The following is a 21369-nucleotide window of genomic DNA, read 5'->3' as shown; positions in this document are numbered from 1 at the left end:
CCACGGCCACGGCGACGACGGAACCGGCGTCATGACCTACGTTTTCAGCTTCCTTCTGGCGACCCTCCCTTGCTTCGTGACGATTGCCGTTGGCTTTTGTTTTGTCAAAAAATGCCAAGTCAATTTTCGGTGATGATTTGTACTACTCTCCACAGCATCTACTACTCGTAGTACTACTATACCTACTCTTTTATGATTTTTGGGGTAAAAGACCCATCGTGTGAAAGAAAGAGGAATGAGGATGTTTTCCATCCCATGTCTATCTTAGTTGCAATTATCTATCTTGGTTTGAACGAAGAAATATGTTTTAATCATCACCTTTTTGTTTTTTGTACAAGTGCACGTACGGTGCACCTCATCTCAGCGGATAAAGTTCACCCGCGTATGCCAGTGGAATGAACGAGGGAGATACCAGCTAGCATGCATGGAAACTAAATTAACCTGTTAATCGTTTTCACAGAAGAATTGTAGCAAATCTGCAGTCGATAGATCGGATGGACTAACTTTACATACGAAATTCTTTTTTTGACGGGAATGGTGTTCTGACTTTTCAATTAGAAAAGATCACAGAGTACAACAGTTACAGCACCCTTAACACCAAGGGGAGAAAAAGAAAAACCGAGATCAGCCACCCCGATGCGACTGAACACTAAACAAAAAACTACAGCTCTTTCGCCTCCTTAAGGAGGCCATAATCATCGATGATCAGCTGCAAAAGCATTGAAGGGTTGATCTCTTTTTGCTGAAAAATTCTTCTATTTCTTTCATTCCAAAGGTACATACGAAATTCTCTCCTGGATGAACTCGCGCGATCGATCGGCTAAAATTTCTAGACGTGAGTGTTGGTTAATTGATGATGGATGGTACGTGTTAAGTTTTTTTTTTTTTTTGAGGAGTGGTACGTGTTAAGTGATATGCCCGCAGGTGGGGGGCATTGTAGAAAGAGAGCTAGTCTAGCAACGTCCCAATCGTCAGTTCCAAGGCCCATAATGGGTTGGGACTCTAACTGCAGGGAGGCTTGTTTGCAAGGAAGACGTCGGTGAGGACGGTCTTGGACTGCAGCGACGCCTTCAGTATCTCCAAACCCTGCAATTCATCCACGCAGATCGATTCCTAAGAAGAAGGAACTAAGAAGGAGGAAACAGAGTAACATTTATATGACAAATTAACAAGATCGACGACTGATCGATCACCTCGTTGTAGCCGAGCTGCACGGTCTTCTCCTGGAGCGCGCTCAGATCCGTGACGCCGAAGGTGTTGAGCAGGGTGATCCCGGAGATGGACGACATGGGCGCCACCTTGAGATCGTCCATGACCGTGTACGTCACGATCCCCTGCACGAACCCTTTTCCCAGCTGCTGCTGCAGCACCGGCTGGCTTCTAGCCCCGGCGGCCGGCACGAGCTTCAGCTCCATGGACATCTGTTGGCCACAGGACGGAGAGGCGGTGGCGAGAACGTCCGTCATCTAGCATCGGCAGCTGAAGCAACTGCCTTGGCTGTTTGCCGAATCCATAGTCGCTCGAGTTACAGCGCCTGCTGCATGTGTAGAAACTCTTGGGCGGCTCAGCAGGCGCCGGGTGGAAGGCCGAGGCCGCCGGCAGGCCGAGGAGGGAGCTGGCGGCAGGGGAGAGCACGGCGGGGCGGAGGAGCGCGTCCTTGGTGGCGCCGCGCTGGACGTAGGTGGCGTCGAGCTTCTCCACGCTGCCGTAGATGTTGCCGACGCAGCCGACCATGCAGTCTGCCGTGAGGAGCTTGACGACGGTGCCGACGGGGAGGGTGAGGAGGGAGAAGAGGAAGTCGACGACGTCCTTGCCGGCCTCCGCGAACAGCACCCTCTGGGACTTGCTGTCCACCAGCAGCTTCAGGCTCGTGGTGGCGGCGGCTGCCATTGCCATTGCCAATGCCAATGCCAATGCCATCCTGGGTGATGAGTGATGTCTGTCTTGATGGGCAGGCTAGCTAGATGTTTTGCCTGAATTGGGTTCTGTGCGGTGACTTGTGATGGTGAGAAGGCAAAGCTGCTTGATCGATAGTAGCTCGTGTGTATTTAAGCTTGAGAGTTGGACGGAGCGAGAAGCCATTAACTTGATTGGACTGAAGTGACTGGACACAACACAAGGATGCCTGCATTCATGGGGAAGACGTGCGCCCAGAGAGAAACAGGCAGGTCTGTGACTGAGCCAGCAACCCAGCTAGCTAGGCACTCTGCCAAGAGCTAGCGCACTGTCACGTCCTTGATTTACGCAACAAGGCAGTTGAGTACTAGTAAAATTCAGATGGGACGACGGAGACCAAAAAGCTCCAAATCAAGAGTGGTGCAGCAGTACTGTAATGAATGATTCCTAGCTACTCCATCCTTGTGACAGCACTGTGATGGCTGAGTAGGCGATGACGTACAGCGCCACAGGGCAGCTGCGTCGAGAAATGTACCGGCCTGAACGTCCGGGCCGAGAATTTGGGCTCGCGCGGCTCAGCGAGCCCAAGGCCCGAAACAATTTCAGCCCAGCCCAGTCACATTCCAAACGCTGCAGCGGCCTGCAGCAGCCCATGACTCTTCCCCCGACTGCTCCAGTCCTCCCGAGACCACCACTGCTCGCTTCGCCGCCCCCGTTGCTGCGCCGCTACACTGCGCCCTGCCGCTGCCCATCTAGCTCCGCCGCAGAACCACGTTGCCTCCCGGCCCCGCGCCTGGGGGCTTCTCACGGACGGGGAAGACGGAGACGACGGCGGGTTAGGTCGAAGAGGCCGGCGAGCGGCCTCGGGGCGGCGCGGTTGCGATGCCGACGGCGACGACCCGGCGTCCTTCCCCTCCCCAAGCCCTCGGCGACACCCTCTTCCTCCCGCCGGCGTACTTGCACGTTCACCTGCTGCTTCGATCCACCCGCCGGCGAGCCTTGGCCCACATGGCAGTGACCCGACGCCGTTGGGCTCGTCGAGCTGCCCGAGCTCGGGCCGACCTCTGTTCCGTGGCTCGCCGGTGAAATGAAAAACGGCGAGCTTTTGGCGGGCTCGCGTCCACCCTGTCACTACGTGCAGCCAGGCCCCGCCAAGGATGCGCTCCTCCGGCTCCGCCCCGCCCCGCCCCGCCGTGCTCTCTCTCTCCTGCCACCAGCTCCCTTCCTCCTCGGCTTGTCATCGTCGGCCCACAGCGGAACAAGATACGATAATGACCCAAATGTCGCTTTGCTTTGCTTTGCCTGCACGCAATGTATAAACTGAGCTGAGAATCCCCAGCTGGAAGAGTGCTCCTATAGCTACAAGAGAGGAATATATGTGCACACGCAGCACAAGAACATCATTTAGTCCAGACACATACATGATAAGCCAGCCGGAAACATCGCCAGCGCTCTGGCTACAATTATATTAAATTGACTTCATCAGCATCTATTGCAAAGGTATGGTGGCCAATATATAGTTTGGACTTTATTTTGATCCCAGTTGTAGAACCGCATGCTCTTCTAGATTCGTCTCTATAGACTATATGTGCATGCATGCAGGGAACATGTGCTGGAAAATAGTTTATGTATAGCAATTGAGTATATATAAAGGTTAGCACAAACTTTTGGAGTTGGATTTCTTTTTGTCGAGTCTTGTTTATGTATAGCAATTGAGTATATATAAAGGTTGTAAGTTAGTAATTAGCCATTTGTCAATTAATTGATTTCACTTCTCTGGTTTTCGAAATTGGTAGTTAGTTGTAGCGTATTTTACTCATTTCAGAAAACAGAAACCAGGTTTTCTTTTCATTTGTTGTAGCTGTCACATATACTAAATTATTAAGTTTGCGCATTTCAAAACATGCAATATATTCGGTGTTATTTCAATTTGTGTTTGTCAAATCTGCACTAAATCGTTTACATCGATCATTGCAGCACAGAGCACACAGGAAACGAAAGGCTAAAAATTTATAATGGAGAATTTCACCCAGCTGATTGTTGAGTGTGAAATCCAACTGCTGGTGCTCCTCAGCTTCACATTACAGCTATTTCTCTTCCTTACTGGCAATCTTCGGCAGTATAGCTGTTCGACGATATTAAAAAACATAAAAAAAACAGTGCATGTCACGTGCTTGAAATAATCATCATGGAGCTTGACTGATATCCACGGTCAAGCCCAAAATGGCCAATTAGCACCTGCGTGCTTGGGCTAATTAATTGACAGGTTATCCTTTGTTTATTTATTTGCTAAAGCCTATCGAGCATGCACCAACATATGCATGGGCCTGTTTTCTTTCTATTAATTAACTACTACTGTACCTCGTTTATGTTAGTTCTGTTGGCTTAGCAAGCAGTAGTACGTGCGGCTGATCTGATGAAGCCCCACGCGACGGACGAAGCTACGCCTGGCCGGATGGATTGATCGTTATCTGCCAATAATATTATTTTGCTTTGCTAATGCAATGTTTATCCAGCCGACGGAGATAAGGAAGTTCAGCTGCAGCAGTCCCGTGCGATATGGAAGCCTCAGATAAACACTAGCCAGTCCAGCCTAACCAGACAACGCGAGAAGGAAGGAACGGCGCCGTGAGATCAGGCCGTCGCCAACTCCTTTCCAAGGCATTCCCCCGACCCAGCCTTCTGCCTATATAAGGAGCATAACTCCATCACGCAGGGGGCAGCGCAGATCGATCAGGAGGAACCCAAGGCGGCAGCACACGGCCGGTGCGTCCAAGCTCAGGAAGAGGAGGAAAAAAAGAAGAGAAGACGCGCCGACGCGGCACATCACCTGGGCGCCCAATACCCAGGACGGGGAGGGCCTGCGCGGGTCGAAGGAGCGCGGCCGGCGGCGCCCTATGCGAAGAACCATCATGCAGGGCAGCAGGCTGAGCGCGCCCATGGCCGGCGGCGGCAAAGCCGGACAAGAAGAGAAGCTGAGGAGCACGGCCACGCCCTCGACGGAGCCATAGGAAGAACGCGCCCGTGGTTGCTGCATCTCCCAGGACACAATATACATACTTCAATCTATCTCTCGTGTCTCCATGTTATCATCGACCAAGAGAGAAGCTGTACATGGGGCGCGCCCAGCTCGGCGGTGCCGTGACTCGCATGGCGCCGGCCGTGAAGCAGATTAAACTTCCAAGGCGGCGGCGGCGACGACAAGCCACCGGTGTCGACAGCAACGACTCGCATGGTGCGCTCACATCCAGGGCGACGAGGAGCTGCAAGCGAAGGAGTGCGGCGCTGCGGTGGCGTCCTATGCGAGGAGCCAACACGCCGTGCAGCGGCCGGGTTGGGCGCGCCCAAGGTGGCGGGGGGGAGAAGACTGAGTTCGATGCCCGCCATCAACCACAAGCTAGCACCCATGACGTTCTTCTCCAATGTTAAGTGAGGAGGACCACGGGTGAATCTCTCTCCCTCTTCCTTTCTCTCTTTCTCTTCAGCAGATTTTGCCGGCCATGGCGATCCGGCCGATCATGCCAGTCATGTGTGCGTTCTTCGGTGCAAACATGCACATCAACACAAACACATACGGCGCCGCGAGAGGACACCTGTGCATATGCGCAGCACTACACCAACATGCATGCCCCTTCGAAGCTCCGACATGAGCTCGACGTGCGCCGTCCAACGGCTCGCCCCTCGTCACGTCCGCCGAGCCGCCACCTCTACATCAAATACGACATCATCACCAGGCAAGCTGTCGTGCAGGAGTCAGGAGCCTGCATCGCCTCTCGTCAAGGCTAACATCGTCAACACCTCGATGCTTCTCATCGACCTAGTTGAAGCGGATGCGCCATGGGCCGCTAACAAGCCGATGTGTCGCCATCATCTCACATGATGCGCACGCGCTTAGTACATCAGCCATGCATGTCATTGATCAGAACATGGCACTCCAAAATAATCAAGGTATTTAAAGATTATCTGTTTTTATTATATAGCACGCAACACGCCACATCAGACAGGCACGATCGCCAAGATCCACACGCGACTACATCATCACTCGACAACATCCGAAGACCTGGTACACGTTCCATCAAGCCCGGCGCCAAGGCCCTCTTGCCGTCTACATCAACACTATGCCGTGTCGTCACCCATGGAGTCGCTACAGCCCAAGACGACGCCAACGACGACTACATCAACTTCTCACTCGACGAGGACGCCATCTAAACCAACATGCGGCTGGGTCTTCATCGGCTCCTCGCCCAACAACGACATCGACTACATCGGCACGTCGCTACATGTCTACACCGGCAATCTACTTCAAGTCAAAGTACACGACTCCAAACATGATCGAGTCTCGACAAGCTCGTGTGCGCCACCGACTCTACAAGGTTTACATCGACAAGCTCACTGCACCGTCGTCATCAATCAACGTCACCATGCGGCGACTTTCACGTCTACTGCAACATCTACATCGCCACACTCATCCTCGACATCGGCCAAGCACCGACGATGCGAAGCTACTCCAGCGACATGTCTTCTTCCGATGAAGCAGAATACACCACATCGCCGGGCACCGACGAGGCGAAGGCAATGCATCACGTCCGACACCGACAAGGCGGACACCACCAGGCCTGGCACCGACGAGGCGAAGGCTGCCCATCTGTCTGAGCTGACGAGGCCAGACATCTTCATCCTCGAACGTCGACAAGCCGAAGGGATATGGCTTAGCATCGCCAGGGCGACGCGCGTACCGCTCCATCCTTCCACTTCATCATCATCCACTGTCTCGTCTGCACCGCGCATGGAGAAGACGAGACTTGAAGACGACGACCATTGCAGCAGCTTAATCGGAGGTGGTCCGTGGACTCGATCCACGGACGTAATTAATCGGGAGCCTTCCGAGGCCCCGCGAACCAAGAACACACAATCGCCCAAGTCATTCTGGCCGCGCTAGCAGGCCATGGAGCGCTCATGTAAAGGGATCTTGTAATTTTGTTTCTCCGAGTCGAGATTAATAAAATACACGCTTCCTTATTTATTTGTGTACTTAGTACACTGGCACGCCCGCATTGCTTTATTCCCCTGGCGTGCAAGAGAAATATTTTTATTCCGAAGAGTATTTTTCGTGTCAAACAATAGCACCAACATATTCTTGAGGGTTTCCATTTGGTCAGCCTACTTGGGGGCAGATTTGGTAGCAGTTTAGGCACTTGGTTTCCTCTCACGGCATGAGGATTCATTAGGAGGGACTCATCTGCTGGCTTTCTTTTGGGCACCCTTCCTTCTCATCCACCTTGGTGGGCAAGACACTATTACAGCTTTTTCCATCGAGGATAACAACTTATGGTTGAGGCATTTGCTGAATTTGGTGGTGCAAGTTGCCCTAGCCTTGTATGTCTTCTGGAGGTCTATAGGGGAGCATAACATGCACCTCCTTGCCCCTGGCATCTTTCTATTTGTCTCCGGCATAATTAAGTATGTGGAGAGAACGATAGCTCTGATGTACGGGGGCCTAGAGAACATGAGGAATTCCATTGGGGATTTAGAGGAGTTTGAAGTTCGACCATATCCTGACTACAGTGGCTACTCAGGCATTGTTCGTTGTGCTTTGCTTTCAGCGCTTTATGTCCGACATGTGTTTGCAGGAAGCACCATCTTTCAGACGGGACCAATATCTAAAAGAATGCATTTCAATGCGTGTCAAGGGCGATACAGTAAGCTCGAGATGCGCAAGTTATTGGAGGTCGAACTTGGCATAATGTATGGTGATCTCTACACTAAGGCTATGGTTCTCCGGACAAGAAGCGGAACTATATTTCGATGCATCTCTCAGGTATCCACTGTTATTGCTCTTGTGCTCTTCTTCCTTGCAAGCAGCAGCAACAAACAGCAGGGGCGATACAGTAGAGCCGATGTTGCAATCACCTATGTTTTATTCGTGGGGGGGATTTTTCTGGACATTTGCGCGGTGTTTATTTTGATGACGTCACCATGGACTTGGGATCGGCTGAAGGGCTACAATAATGTTCTAGGCCGCGTTTCGTGGTATTTTTTGTCCAGTAATATTGGATGGACGGAGAGCAGGCCGCTGTGGTCAAATTCCATGGGGCGGTACAGCTTGCTTCGCTGGCTTGAGGGCAGCAGCAATAGTAGTGATCAGCCAAGGTTGTCAGGCTCATGCAAGCAACTAATAAAGATGATGGCCGAGAAGATGATGGGTTTAGTTTGCAGCACTAGTAGCAAAAAGGGAAAGTTGTTTTGGTTGAGCACGTTACTTGACACCAAGTACACTCAAGTGGATAGTGAAGTGATGGACAATGTCGTGCAGTTCATTTGTGACTTAGTTCGTGAGATCCGGCACCATACTGCAGCTGGGAGAGGCACCGTGTCATGGCCATGTCTCGGTGAAGTACTGTTGAGCAAGCTAAAAGTCGAGATCAAGGTCGAATTTGCTCATGCGATTGTCCGGCTCCATGTGTTCACGGAGTTGCATCTGACGAGGAGATCGTCGTCATACGGCCGGGAGATCTCGGAGGAGGCAACGAAGCTAGCGGAGGTATGCCGGAAACTATCCAATTACATGATGTACCTTCTCGCCGTCCACCCCGAGGTGTTGCCAGTCACCGGCAAGTTTGACGATGTCACTCTGCCTTCAGACAGGTTGATCTCGGCGTTGGGGCCGGACGACGAGTACGGGATCCAACCATGTTATGATACACTCAAGAACATTAGGGACATGTGGATATTGTTCCTCGCCTACGCCGCCGGTTAGTCCAGGCCAGAGACTCACGCGGCGCACCTAGGCCGAGGAGGGGAGCTCATCACCTTCGTTTGGCTGCTCATGGCACTTTATGGCTTGGGGAATTCCGGGTTTTGCAATATCGAGTTTGCTGCTGACGAACAGACCACCAAAGATATTGAGGCATTCATGTTGATGGCTCCCATGAGAGACTCGGAGTATAGCGAAGATTGGGAGAAAATGCGTCAGCGTCAGCAGAGAAATGATTTAAGGGAAGAGAATACGGTGCAGATCCCAAGAAGATCCGAACTTTCCACTGCCGATCGATGCACGACGCATATGCTCTCTCCGGTCACCTCCCTCGAATCAATCAAAATGGCCACTCAGTCCAGCTTAAAGGATGGCTTTCACAAACAACTCTCCCAACACCAGTCATTCAGTCAGTCGAAAATGGCAACACCCATCACGACCACGAGCACGGCGGCGTTGAGCATGAAGCTGCTGGTGGACACCAAGGCGGAGCGGGTGCTGTTTGCGGAGGCGAGCGAGGAAGCCGTCGACTTCCTCTTGTCCATCCTCACCCTCCCCGTCGGCACGGGCGCGGATAATGAAGGGTTCGTGCGGGGGATCGTGACGTACACGGTGATGGACGACCTCAAGGTGACGCCCATGTCGGCCATCTCCAGCGTCACCCTGCTCACCTCCTGCGGCGTCAAGGATCTGAGCGTGCTCCAGGAGAAGACCGTGCAGGTCGGCTACAACGAGGTGAGTCATCATCAGTCAGCACTTGCTCATCTTGTTAATTTGTCATATAAATGTTCCTTCTTCTTAGGAATCAATCTGTGTGGATGAAATGCAGGGTTTGGAGATACTGAAGGCGTCGCTGCAGTCCAAGACCGTCCTCACCGACGTTTTCCTTGCAAACAAGCATCCCTGCAACGCTTGAATTAACCCTGCTGGTTGCTCTGCTACTACTCTGTATATGCCTGCAGCTGCTGTTGGTTGCTCTTCTCCTCCTCTGTACATGTTTGCAGCTGCAAGAGTAGCCGAATGGATGACCGTGATCTTTTGAAGAATAGATGATGTTCCGCACATTGTTGCGGAAAGTTTTAATTCACATAGGTATAGTGAAATTGAGTAACAACAAAAGAGTATTCAAAATTTAATGTAATCGTACGATAGATTCTTTACTTAGTGAGAATAGCTCGATGGAAAGAAAGCATGCGTGTGCATGCACAGAAAGAGACAAAACAAAGTAACGAAGTTCTCCTATTTAGATATAAAAGATGTTCTGACGTCACGTGCTGTTGATTTTATCAGATCAATCCTGGACGTGAATTTTACTGAACTGCGTTGCATAATCAAATGTCAACCCCTTTGATCTCCACCAGCGTCGACAGCCACAACAAACGCAGGGCGTGTAGCCGTGTACAACCCGGCGCGCGGTGCACGAGGTTCGTTGCCAACACCACCGACATGGAGAGCCAGCTGGTGTCCGTGTGAGCCATCGCCCCCTGCCGCCGAGCTCGAGTTCCAATATTGTGCCTAGGGCCTATATCGGCGCAGAACATGACGCTGATTGGGCTGATTGGGAGAAATGATTTAGGGGAAGAGAATACGATGCATATGCTCTCTCTCGGCCCGTCAAATCAAAATGGCCACTCCATCCATGCCGGCTTAAATGGTGGCTCCTCTGGCTCAGTCACCGCCACCAACAACCACACTGAGAGCTTACTTGGAGAAAATGGCAACGCCCACCACGATGTCCACGAGCACGGCGGCGCTGAGCCTGAAGCTGCTGGTGGACACCAAGGCGGAGCGCGTCCTGTTCGCGGAGGCGAGCAAGGACGTCGTCGACTTCCTCTTCTCCCTCCTCACCCTGCCACTCGCCACGGCCATGCGTCGGCTGCCACCCTTGACGCAGACGGGCATGGAGTTGTTCCGGGTCCTTGTCATCAAGCTCCTCGGCAACGACTCCATGCCCGGCTGCGTCGCCAGCCTCTACGCCAGCGTCGACAAGCTCGACGACACCTACTACCTCCAGCCCGGCGCCGACAAGGACGAGCTCCTCAGCCCCGCCATGCTCTCTCCTGCCGCTAGTGCCAGCTCCCTCCTCCTGGGCTCGCCATTGCCAGGCCCGCCCTCCTTCCCCGCCATGAAGACCTTCTACAGGTGCAACAGCAACTGCAGCTCGGGTGCTCCTCCTGCCTTCGGCACCCCCCCGGCTGGTTTCGGCTTCGGCGGCAGCGGCTATGGTGTTGCGAGTTGCAAGAGCTGCCGGGGATACGTGACGGACACTGCCGGCACGGCGTGTCCTTCGTGCGGCACCCAGATGACCACGGCGCTGCAGTTCGTGGCCGGCGATGACGGCGCGAATAATGACCAAGGGTTCGTGCGGGGGGTCGTGACGTACACGGTGATGGACGATCTCAAGGTGGCGCCCATGTCGGCCATCTCCGGGATCACCCTGCTGGTCAGCTGCTTTGGCGTCACGGACCTGAGCGCGCTCCAGGAGAAGACCGTGCAGCTCGGCTACAACGAGGTGAGTTACTCATCGGTCAGTCAACACTTGCTCTTACTGTCAATTTGACCTTTCTTCTTTCAGTCAGCACCTCGGCTTCAGGGGCTACTCCTCTCCTCTGTTTACCTTCGCCTTCCATTAAGCATTTGTATGTATCGATCGATTGCAGGGTTTGGAGATACTGAAGGCGTCGCTGCAGTCCAAGACCGTCCTTACCGACGTTTTCCTTGCAAACAAGCCTCCCTGCAGCGGCAGCAACGACCCCTTGAATTAACCCTGCAGGTTGCTCTGCTCCTCCTCTGCATATGTCTGCAGCTGCAAGAGTAGGCTTAACTAGGTTTGCCCTTTTGTATGATCATCTGCAGGCACAACGCCTCAATTCGTCTAGCGTGATTTGGTTGGTCTTTTAATCTACCAATTATTGCTACTCCGATTTAGGTCGTGTGTGTTCTTCTGTTGATACCTGGTGCCGTCAGCGGTCAGCTACCCATATTCTGTTGGTCCTCAAAGCTGTCAAGCATCAATATTGGATTTGCTCTTATAGTTGGGTGGAATTGAACCAGATAGCTAGTGTTACTAGACCAGCTCTCTGTGTACAATAAGGCAGCTCGCCTGCCGGCATCCAATGTTTCGTGCCCTTGGGATGAAGCATCCTCTCGATCCATCAGTTTAACACCATCCATCAAAGGAACGTACTAACAAATATTACTCGCTACTACTGCAGCATTATTTATATTCACTTAATTCTTAAAATCACACAACATGCATGATGGATTGTAATGTTGTTTCGGCAGTTCAATTCCTTCGAAGAAACTTACATACTCCAGTATTTTTGTAAACCAGTTTCACAAGTAGTAATCTGGGATCTTATTGTGCGTCTTCTCCTCGCCCAAATCGTCGTCCTTGTTGTCATCGCTGCGAGCCCTTTTGTTCTTGGAGACGAGCACATCATCGTCGTCACCACTCCCGGATAAAAACACATCGGTCAGCACCGTCTTGGATCGCAGCGAAGCCTTGAGAATCTCCACCCCCTGCACGTACAAATCAAGTCAAAGTTCAGCAGGTTGCAAAGGGAATTACCAGCACACACACGGAGGACGATCAATAGATCAGAGAGTCCGTGGAGATTTATGTACCTCTTGGTAGCCGATCTGGACCGACTTCTCCTCGACGACGAGCCCTTTGTCTTCCCCGTTGAGCTTGCTGATCAGCGCCATGCAAGAGATATTCGACATGGGCGCGACGGTGAGGTCGTCCATGACAGTGTACGTGACCGCGCCCCGCACGATCCCGCCGCCGCCGCCGCCGCCGGAGCTAGTGCTGCCGCCGTAACCGGCGCCGTAGTACGTGACCGCGCCGTTCTCAGCAACGGCGGCCAGCTGATGATGGGGCGCACTGTACCAAGGCGTTGTCGGCGTGGCGGGGCAGTAGTATACGAGCAGGGACGCAGCAGCAAGGGCATGTTGGTTCTCAGCAGCGCGCCGTGCACGGCGGCGCTCTGCACGTACGCCGGGTCCAGGCTCTCGGCGCTGGCGTAGATGTTGGCCACGCCGGAGTCAGGCAGCAGCTTGGCGACGGTGCCGACGGGCAGCGTGAGGAGGGCCAGGAGGAAGTCCACGGCGTCCTTGCCGGCCTCCGCGAACAGCACGCGCTTCGCCTTCGTGTCCACCAGAAGCTTCAGGGTGATCGGTGTCGGCGGCGTCCATGCCAGCTTGAACGATCGGGCTGATCTAGCTACCAGGAAGAAGAAGCTAGATTATAGATTTACTCTTTATGTTACATCAACTAATTTAACCTACGTGCCCGTGTGTATATATACTCGTATCGTGTACTAGACCACAGAGTCCTGATTAGACACTACTCCCGCCGTTTCTAAATACTTGTCGTTGTTTTAGTGCTGCACTAAAATAGCAACAACTATTTAGAAACGGAGGGAATACGTGTGAAGCGATTTTTTTTTTCTTTGCCGATTCCTGAATCTAAACCGAACTTACAAGAGATTAAGTCTAACAAGAGTTTAATGACTTAAAAGGTTCTTGGATGTTGGATCAGAAGATACGAAGAAGAGCTAAGATAAGAGCGTAATTTCCATCCACTTCTGGCCTCTGGCCGGGGCTAGCTACATATGGGAATAAGAAATAGAATTTCTTTCTTTAATTCCCGGCGCTCGTCATGCCAAAAGAAATCCGGATCATTCCAAATACCCACACCAATTCCAAATTACATGCATGTATATACGTGTATACATAGATGCATCGCTCGCCTTAACCCACTAGCTTCTGCACATACGAGCAAGTCTCAGAACTCCTCCGCCGACGATGAAGACGAACGCTAGCTCCATCTCCATGGCGTGGCTCATGGCATTCGCAGCCTCGATGACCATCCTCCTCTTGGCGGCGGCGCAGCCGGCTCCCCCGCCGCCCCCCGCGGCGCCGGCCCATGGCGGCGGGCACTGCAACGTGCAAAAGGACCTCGTGATCATGCAGAGCCTGGGGGATCCGCAGCGGGACGTCGGCGTACACGGTGACAGTCTCCAACCAGTGCAGCGGCAGCCGGCATTGCACCATCTCGGGGATCCACCTGATGTGCGGCAACTTCCGGTCCCTGATGCCCGTGGATCCCAGGACCGTCAGCGTCGTGGCGCCCGGCGACTGCCTGCTCGCCAACGGCCAGGCCATCCGCCGCGACGGCAACGTCTCCTTCGTCTACTCCAGCTTCGTCCGCAACGAGCTCTACGTCAAGAACGCCACCTGCGTCCAGAACCACCGTCGTTTGATTGATTTCTAGCTATCGGATTTTGTTTTTTCATGATGATGCCACGTCAGTACGTCACTTGACGAGAACCACCAATTTTGAACCTGCCGTTCCTGCCATTATAAGCATCGATCGCCAGCTGCAATAGATTTCCACGTCACATGACAAGAACCACCTACTACGCTACAATTCGTAAATTGCATCTAAATATTTTTTCCATTTATTAGAACTATTATAGTGGAACTCAGAGCAAATATCACAGAACCCCTGTTATACAACAAACTGTAATGCAAAACTACACCGTTCCGAAGGCTGACACTTTTATGAGAAAAGACTCGCCGCCATCACCTCCTACTACTTGGAACTTCTGTCATGGTAAATATGTCATGAGAATACTATACACATGTATCTTAGTTCTAGAGAATTCTCGCTTAGCATGGAGTTTGCACTATGACCTTTCATGGTAAATATTGTTATCTTCATGAATACTCACAAAATTTCTAGAGTGTTCTCGTAACAAAATACTTATCATTCTCTCTGGAAGACTCCTTGCAAATATCTCTTCCTTGTAATTCTTCAAATCTAGAATATTCAAGCAGGCATTGCTATTTCTCAACAGATCATTTCCACTAAAGGAAGTTCACAACCCTATATGTACACACATGATTAACTGGCCGAATTCTAAGAATAGAGTTGCACGTACTGATCGCAAAACGAGATAGCAAGTAATCTACATGTAGTTAATCCCTATTGTTATAATCTGGAACGAAACATAAGTTAGCTTAATTAATTCACTGTTATTCTTTCCTAATATACTAATCCGGAATCTATATCGTCTACTAGGAGTGAACACGAAAGGCCTTGTGAGTAGTAATTAATGCAGTCTGAAAAACGTTTCGTCTCTCAGGCTCTAGCAGCAAGCCCAGCTTGTTTGAATAAATTTATTACATGACATTTTAATGTTTGAAAAATACAGACATGCGTATATATTGTACATGTAAGTAAATTTTAATTACAAGAATGGGTCAAGGTTGCTGTGTGAGCTTCTGCGATTGCCTCTGCTTCACGGCTGGGTGCTAGATCCGCAGGACAAAAGTTATGCTGCCCTCAGAGACTTCTCTCATAGGGAGTTGGCGGATTACTATGTCGATGGCAAAGGTGATCATAGGAATGTCTGTAAGAGTTTATTGGAAAGGAAGTTTACTTCCTATGGATTTAAGATTTTGCATGAGGAGCTGAATGACTGTGGACTAGCACTTCTGTTTTGCCGCGACAGATTAGATGTTGTTTGCAAACGCTATGATGCTCTATTCATATATGTAGTTGATGAGACCATCCGCCAACAAATCAATCAAGCTGTCTGGATGTTATTTGAAGAGCACGAAGAGAACATCATTTACTTCAATGACCGATTCCTCCCTATCATACATCAACCGCACAAAGACAAGGCTATGGAATGGTATCGTGAACTTATAGAGAAACTGAGAAAAGAGAAGGAACCAAAAGAAGACAAGGGGGAGGAGAGAAAAAAATCATCTCAACAAAGGCAATCAGATGATGCGGGTGGAAGTTCTATACCAAGTGAAGCTACTGGAAAAAGGGCTGAGGTAGGGGCCTCCCATCACCATCAAGACAGCACGGTGAAGAAATCACCTCAACAAGCACACTCTGTGGCTGCTGAAAGTTCTGAATCAACAACTGGAATATTAACTACTGGAAAAGGGGCAGACGCAGTGGGCTCCCATCACAGTGATGGCGGAGAAGTAGTGGTGCCTGATCAAGACAGCAGGGTGAAGAAGTCACCTCAACAAGCACACTCTGCTGATGGGGCTGCTGAAAGTCCTGAATCAACAATTGGAATATTAACTCCTGGAAATGAAGCAGAGGTTAAGTCAGATAAAGAAACAACAGATGAAGATGAAAGAGCAGCAGTGCACTCTGCTGATGGAGCTGCTGAAAGTTGTGAATCAAAAATTGGAATATTAACTACTGGAAATGAAGCACAGGTTAAGTCAGATAAAGAAACACCAGATGAAGATGAAAGAGCGGCAGTGGGTAACATTTCTGGAAGTCAAGATGGTGTGCCTAAGGGTGATGCTTCTGATTTCTTGAACTTTTTGGATAAGTAAGCTTCTAAACTTATTCCAGAAGAATTTGTTTTATAGATTAGAGTTTTGTTGTTCTAGACTAGCGGTTCTATTCTAACACATTTCATTTTTGTAGGTTTAAAGACAATGGTTGCTCGGATCATTACTTTGAAGGCGTCGTGGCAGCCTTTGCTTCACAGAGGCCACGGTTTTATGTGCCATACGAATTTATCATTTCATTTAATGAACCACTGGCCCTGAAGATTGAAGACAACTATTCTGGGTAATAAGCCACCTGCATCCCTTGAACATACTTACCCTGTATCTAGAATTGTTAGGCAATCTCTATTGAGCACCGGTACCAAGGAGCCACTTAAAGTGACATCTGTTGCATATAGTCAAAAGTGTTTAGTACCTGATGTGATTATTTTTCCTAAATACAGGATTTGTGAAGATCTGAAGAAGGCTGTTGATTTCTATTTATCAAAGAATGGAGTGGATTCCCCGGATGCTGTATTAAAAATACTTGGCCTTCCTACTAAAAGGTAGCTTCTTCACTACAGCCTACAGTGATAAATATGGTGATAAAATGCTGGCGTTATTGATTGCATTTTTTTTCTTGGAATGTAGCGTCCAATGTTTTGTGGATTTTGTTGAGAGCATTGTTTTGCATGAACATTATGCTGTTTTTGGTGAGAGTTCTCAAGCACTACCATCGTATGATAGTAGGAGGATGGGGTTGGGTTTCCTCAGTTGTATTGTTGCCAAGTTCAAAACAGGCAGGTGTTGGGATGGAAAATGGTCCGAAGCTAACATGAAGGTCAAGAATGGCACTGAGTTTGTGATTGACTTCGAAGAAGATTGTGAGCTGAGTGCTGACAGTGGACATCGTGATCTAACTACATTCTGCAAAACTGTACTTAATCGTCTTAAGATTGACGGACAATTTCTTCCGCACTTTGACGAGTTAGCAGAGGATCATATGTTGATAAATGATTGTTTTGGAGATCCAGAGAAGTGGCAGAGGTTTCTTGTATTGATTAGCTATCCTATGGCGCTCAAACCACCTTTGGTTCGGGCCTCATTCATTTGTAATATTTATATAGCGGGAGATGCAAATTTCTCCGGGAAACCTCCTCGATACCGTCCATTACACAGCTGGAGGAATTGTGCTAATTGGCGACTTGGAGCACAGAAGCTTCAACTGTTGTCCAAAGTCTACAATTACCTACATGAGAAGAGTAGAAAGTATAAATATATTTTTGACCATTGGTCACCTACCCACCGGCATGTTTTCAAGTTTTCAAGGCAGTTCATCCAGCGTGCTCTTGGTTAAACTAAGGTTAGGTGATGTTTTGTTGTTTTTACTTGTAATTTTTCTTCTTCAAAATTTTAATAAGAAATAATAACACGGTTTCTATAGGGTGAGGATTTGATTCAAAAAGTTGAAGATATATCTGTGCTTGATATATTGCTTTCCCGTACAATTTCGAAAGCCATTGGTAGATCTGTGAGATTTCTTGTGTTGAACTGTGGTGTAGAAGAAGGCATATTTTCTAGTGTGTGGAGGCATTATATAGGATCTGAGTAAGTACTTTTGATAGCACTAATCTATTCGATTCTTTTCTTAAAAAATGTATTTTATTTTCGAGTAAAATGCACAGTACATACTTAAACTATTCTGTGGTTCACAAATAGGTACTGTTTGTCGGTCACTAGCAGCAACCACGTAGGCACCAGCAGCATAATGGTCATGGCCTTTTTGCTGAAAACCCAACCGAACCTAGGCTCTCCTCATTTCCATATATGACTGAAATATGAATTCACATGTACTCATATAAATGGGATTCAGTGAATACAATTCACAGATTGAGATAGCACACATATATGACTAAAATATGATCCATTTGCATAGTTGTGGTCATTACAGTCAAGTTGTCATTTTCTCCATTTCCTTTAGATTTTCTCCTTTGAAGTGGCCTTGGAAATTTGAGTATAGATGCCTAACACAGAACCTGTGCTCAGAGTGAGGGAAAACTTGTGTGGAGGCATTATATAGAATACCTTGGATTAGTAGAGGAGAAGATATTTACAAAGAGCTTTCCAGTGAATATGAGAAGATATGAATATTCTAGAAGTCTTGAGAGGTTACTTGAAGAGTGTGGCAATTTATCATAAAAGGACATAGTTAAGATAAGTTTTAAGAATAAGTGAGAATTCTCTAGAACTAGGATACATGTAGAGTATTCTAGAGAATTGTAGTGGGATGTACCACACGGTCTTGTACAAGTATAAATAGGGGTGCCCCCACCTCATAGGTGTACCACAATCACCACAAGTAGTGTATCACCACACCAAGTAGAGAAGTGAGCTACCATGGTAGGGTTGTGTGTAGGGTAGCCACTAAAGAGAGTGTTGTACCAACATTGAAATAGTGAATAAAGTGTTGAGTTCCCACAAGTTTGATATCCCAAGTAGTGTAGTGTGCAAAGATCCTCAAGAGTGGGTGTTAGGGTCGCCGCCCGTAAAATCTCTACAAGCATGTTCCGTGCTTCTGTGCAAAAATATAAAAGGAGAAACCCGAAGCTTAGCAGGCCTAGTGAATTAATTTGGACTTTCATAATCTATATGATGCTATGCTCGCCAATGTTTGTGCATGATCACTAATAGTAATTCTCGCACATAACAGAAATCACTTGATAACATTTTAGTGAACCGAAGAATCTTATAAAGCTCTAAAGATAAGACATTCGAACAACATGCAGATACAAGCGATGTCAATATTTTGTAACATAGAACAGCATGTGGATACAAGCAGTGTCAACGCGGAGCGAGGTCAACCGCGGCATGTGCAGCAAGAGACCTCCTGACCAGCTTGATCAACTCAATGTCACCGGCAGATGGTGCCCTGATCCTCAACACTGATCTTTGATACGGTAGCCGCCTCAAGAGGTGGAGGTGCCCTCAACTCCCCGTCACGTCTCAAAGACACCTTCAAAGCCCGCACCAAAATCAAAAGGAGACAAAGTAACAGGACCACCAAACACCAACCACTCCACATCGCGAAGTAGACTGCACCCGATGATTGCGGTGCGGAGGGACACTCCTCCTCGCCTACAGGAGAAGGCGGGGGGGGGGGGGGGGGGGGCGGCCTCTGAGCACACATCGTCCAAGCGGAGGTGGACATCCATGCCACCACACCTGTCGTACAGGTCAGTAAGGCTGTGCGAAGAGGCGAGAGGAGAGAAGACGAACACAGCCTGTGTGCTCACTGAGTAGAGGCAGTGGGAACCCCGCCCAACGACTGCGAAAAAGGCATCGCAACAGTCACTGGACGGGGCGGCAAAGTCAACCTCACAGGTCTTGACGAGGCAGTGAGCGAGCCACAGTCCGTCGCAAGCCTTGGAAGCCCCTGCGCAAAAGAAAATACAATTTTAGAGCATGAATAAATAAATGGTAAAACATGGGTATGCACATTTTTACGAGACAATCTAAAAGCTGGTAGGTATGTCATGTATTGACGCGGAGACGGATGGCGGAAACCTACATGACTATATGTGATGTTCTAACATAGTTGAAAAAGCATACGACGACACATGTGATTTACCAAAAACAGTAAAGCAAAGGATAATAGAAGGTGAGTGGGGGCGTTCAAGTGCTTGAAAATATTGTGTTACTTGAAACTGCTTAAGCTAGCTCTTGCGAGAAACATGTGGAATTTAACATGTTTGCTCAAGTAGCAACCACTTGAACCTGAACGTCCAATAGGGCGTGACTCGAATGCAAAAGGCGACAAAGTTGTGTTCATACCATGAATCACTCATCCTCGCGGAATAATAACCAAGGTTGTATATATCCTAGGCAAAAAGGTGGAGAAATTATACTGTATTGATCGAGTATTGGCATTGCACTAAAAAAAGCTAAGTAGTTGCTACTCAACATTGGCACAAGACAACAGAAGCCATCATCTCTCCACTTGACTGCTATGGAACTGGGAGAAGCATGGGCGGAGGACGGAAAGCGCAACGCTGCAGCTTTCCCCCATCGGCGGCCAGTCCCACGATTGCTCACGAGCAATTTCCAGGTCAAAGAAAGAAACGCACAACCCAATACCAATAATCACGTTACCTTCTCTCATTTTTCTTCCTCAATTAACGCAAACTACCACATTTAGCACTAACGGAGACCTCGGGCCGTTGTGCTCAGGTTTAGGCGGCGGGGCCTGACGTCAAACAGGTGGCGGGCACCAGCGCCGGTGGCTGCGATTCAAGTCAGCATTCGCGCGCCGCTCGTCCCCGACGCCGCCGCCGCGCTCCCCTGCGGACGAAGCCGCCCCTCCGCCGCAGTTGATGGCACAGACAAACACGAGGAACATGCCTGATATGTCGAACTCCCTGCTGCACAGCTTGCCGCCCATGCCGCCGCCGCACGTCTGGTTGGCGCAGATCACGCCCCCCGCGCCGCCGCACGTGTGGTCGTCGGCGAGCTTCCTGGCGCTGCTAGCCGACAAACCGGCGAGCAGCACAAGTAGCATGAGAAGGACGGCCATGGCGCAGTGCTCGCGAGGCGAAGGCGATGGCTTGGGCGAGGTGCGCACACGAGACTGATATTTACACGTGGAAAGCAAATCCCACCCTCACCGTTCATCTTGTTGACCATCTTTGCTGACTCGCGATACAACGGCCATCCGGGAAGCCATCATCCCATGATCTACCTGCTCGTCGAATCGACTGTCACTCAGCCCGTCAACTACAGCTCCGGCGATTCTCGCTGCCGGCCGTCCTGATGCCCCCTCCACCGTGCCGGCAATTGGCAATTCTTATCCTAGAATACTATATACTCCGGCTATATTATTGCCAATTTCAAACCCTATATCATAAAATTCTTATCCTAGAATACTATACACATGTATCTTAGTTCTAGAGAATTCTCGCTTAGCATGGAGTTTGCACTATGATCTTTCATGGTAAATATTGTTATGTATCATAAAAATTATACCGTCGGAAACTTCTGTCAGATACATGAATCTAGTGGTGTAACTTTTATAATACATAATTCACATTTTGTTAGTCTAATTGATGGTCAAAGTTGGACCTCAAAATGTGTGGGCGTCTTATATTATGGAACGGATGGAGTATATATGCACACCTTCACTACTTGGAATATCACACTTAGCTGTGAGGTAACTCAACTTTATTTAACATTGATGATTACAACACCGCTATATTATTGTCAATTGGCAACCATTCAAACCCTATATCATGAAATTCTTATCCTAGAATACTATACACATGTATCTTAGTTCTAGAGAATTCTCGTTTAGCATGGAGTTTGCATTATGACCTTTCATGGTAAATATTGTTATCTTCATGAATACTCACAAAATT

At 49.3% G+C, this 21369-nt stretch overlaps 6 protein-coding genes and 1 long non-coding RNA gene across 8 annotated transcripts; 5 read left to right on the top strand and 2 right to left on the bottom strand.

Moving 5' to 3' along the window:
* Window positions 1-846: 846 nt before the first annotated feature.
* LOC100827759 lies at window positions 847-1501 on the bottom strand. Its single transcript, XM_024459463.1, has 2 exons — window positions 1194-1501; window positions 847-1086 (listed from the first exon to the last, which is right to left on the bottom strand). Exons 1-2 carry the CDS (start codon window positions 1464-1466, stop codon window positions 1003-1005), a joined length of 357 nt encoding a protein of 118 aa, XP_024315231.1. The 5' UTR covers window positions 1467-1501; the 3' UTR covers window positions 847-1002.
* Window positions 1471-1942, bottom strand: LOC112268529 (the record flags this gene model as incomplete). The annotated part of the gene is made up of 1 exon (XM_024460185.1): window positions 1471-1942. A coding segment is annotated over exon 1 (450 nt), but the record flags the coding sequence as incomplete, so codon positions are not given.
* Window positions 1943-3257: 1315 nt separating this feature from the next.
* On the top strand, window positions 3258-6919 carry LOC100827457. Its single transcript, XR_002963484.1, has 2 exons — window positions 3258-3396; window positions 3874-6919. It is a non-coding gene; the product is annotated as an uncharacterized LOC100827457 (long non-coding RNA).
* Window positions 6920-7153: 234 nt separating this feature from the next.
* On the top strand, window positions 7154-8653 carry LOC112268516 (the record flags this gene model as incomplete). Its single annotated transcript, XM_024460184.1, has 1 exon — window positions 7154-8653. A coding segment is annotated over one exon (1500 nt), but the record flags the coding sequence as incomplete, so codon positions are not given.
* A 253-nt stretch (window positions 8654-8906) lies between these two features.
* Window positions 8907-10020, top strand: LOC112270892. The gene is made up of 3 exons (XM_024459462.1): window positions 8907-9385; window positions 9480-9742; window positions 9941-10020. Exons 1-2 carry the CDS (start codon window positions 8960-8962, stop codon window positions 9564-9566), a joined length of 513 nt encoding a protein of 170 aa, XP_024315230.1. The 5' UTR covers window positions 8907-8959; the 3' UTR covers window positions 9567-9742; window positions 9941-10020.
* A 325-nt stretch (window positions 10021-10345) lies between these two features.
* LOC100827142 lies at window positions 10346-11748 on the top strand. 2 transcript variants are annotated; one of them, XM_024459461.1, is made up of 3 exons: window positions 10346-11162; window positions 11311-11423; window positions 11507-11748. In XM_024459461.1, the coding sequence occupies exons 1-2, from the start codon at window positions 10365-10367 to the stop codon at window positions 11413-11415; spliced, it is 903 nt and encodes a 300-aa protein (XP_024315229.1). In that variant the 5' UTR covers window positions 10346-10364; the 3' UTR covers window positions 11416-11423; window positions 11507-11748. The 2 variants fall into 2 exon arrangements, with proteins under 2 accessions (XP_024315229.1, XP_010232916.2); XM_010234614.3 differs by having other exon boundaries at window positions 11311-11748.
* A 2000-nt stretch (window positions 11749-13748) lies between these two features.
* Window positions 13749-17999, top strand: LOC104582981. The gene is made up of 6 exons (XM_014898477.2): window positions 13749-13895; window positions 14915-16020; window positions 16119-16265; window positions 16426-16527; window positions 16613-17324; window positions 17406-17999. The coding sequence occupies exons 1-5, from the start codon at window positions 13749-13751 to the stop codon at window positions 17316-17318; spliced, it is 2208 nt and encodes a 735-aa protein (XP_014753963.1). The 3' UTR covers window positions 17319-17324; window positions 17406-17999.
* The last annotated feature ends 3370 nt before the right edge of the window (window positions 18000-21369 follow it).

This window comes from Brachypodium distachyon, chromosome 2, assembly GCF_000005505.3.
Source record: "Brachypodium distachyon strain Bd21 chromosome 2, Brachypodium_distachyon_v3.0, whole genome shotgun sequence".
Taxonomy (NCBI): domain Eukaryota; kingdom Viridiplantae; phylum Streptophyta; class Magnoliopsida; order Poales; family Poaceae; genus Brachypodium; species Brachypodium distachyon.
The sequence above is the reverse complement of the archived record's forward strand: the minus strand, read 5'-3'. Positions and strand labels throughout refer to the sequence as shown.

Coding starts and splice junctions, on each gene's coding strand:
- LOC104582981 (XM_014898477.2), top strand. CDS start 13,749: ATGCCCGTGGATCCCAGGACCGTCAGCGTCGTGGCGCCCGGCGACTGC. Junction 16,021..16,118: donor TTCTTGAACTTTTTGGATAA/GTAAGCTTCTAA, acceptor TCATTTTTGTAG/GTTTAAAGACAATGGTTGCT. Junction 16,528..16,612: donor CTTGGCCTTCCTACTAAAAG/GTAGCTTCTTCA, acceptor CTTGGAATGTAG/CGTCCAATGTTTTGTGGATT.
- LOC100827142 (XM_024459461.1), top strand. CDS start 10,365: ATGGCAACGCCCACCACGATGTCCACGAGCACGGCGGCGCTGAGCCTG. Junction 11,163..11,310: donor TGCAGCTCGGCTACAACGAG/GTGAGTTACTCA, acceptor GATCGATTGCAG/GGTTTGGAGATACTGAAGGC.
- LOC112270892 (XM_024459462.1), top strand. CDS start 8,960: ATGCTCTCTCCGGTCACCTCCCTCGAATCAATCAAAATGGCCACTCAG. Junction 9,386..9,479: donor TGCAGGTCGGCTACAACGAG/GTGAGTCATCAT, acceptor GATGAAATGCAG/GGTTTGGAGATACTGAAGGC.
- LOC100827759 (XM_024459463.1), bottom strand. CDS start 1,466: ATGACGGACGTTCTCGCCACCGCCTCTCCGTCCTGTGGCCAACAGATG. Junction 1,087..1,193: donor TGCAGCTCGGCTACAACGAG/GTGATCGATCAG, acceptor GATGAATTGCAG/GGTTTGGAGATACTGAAGGC.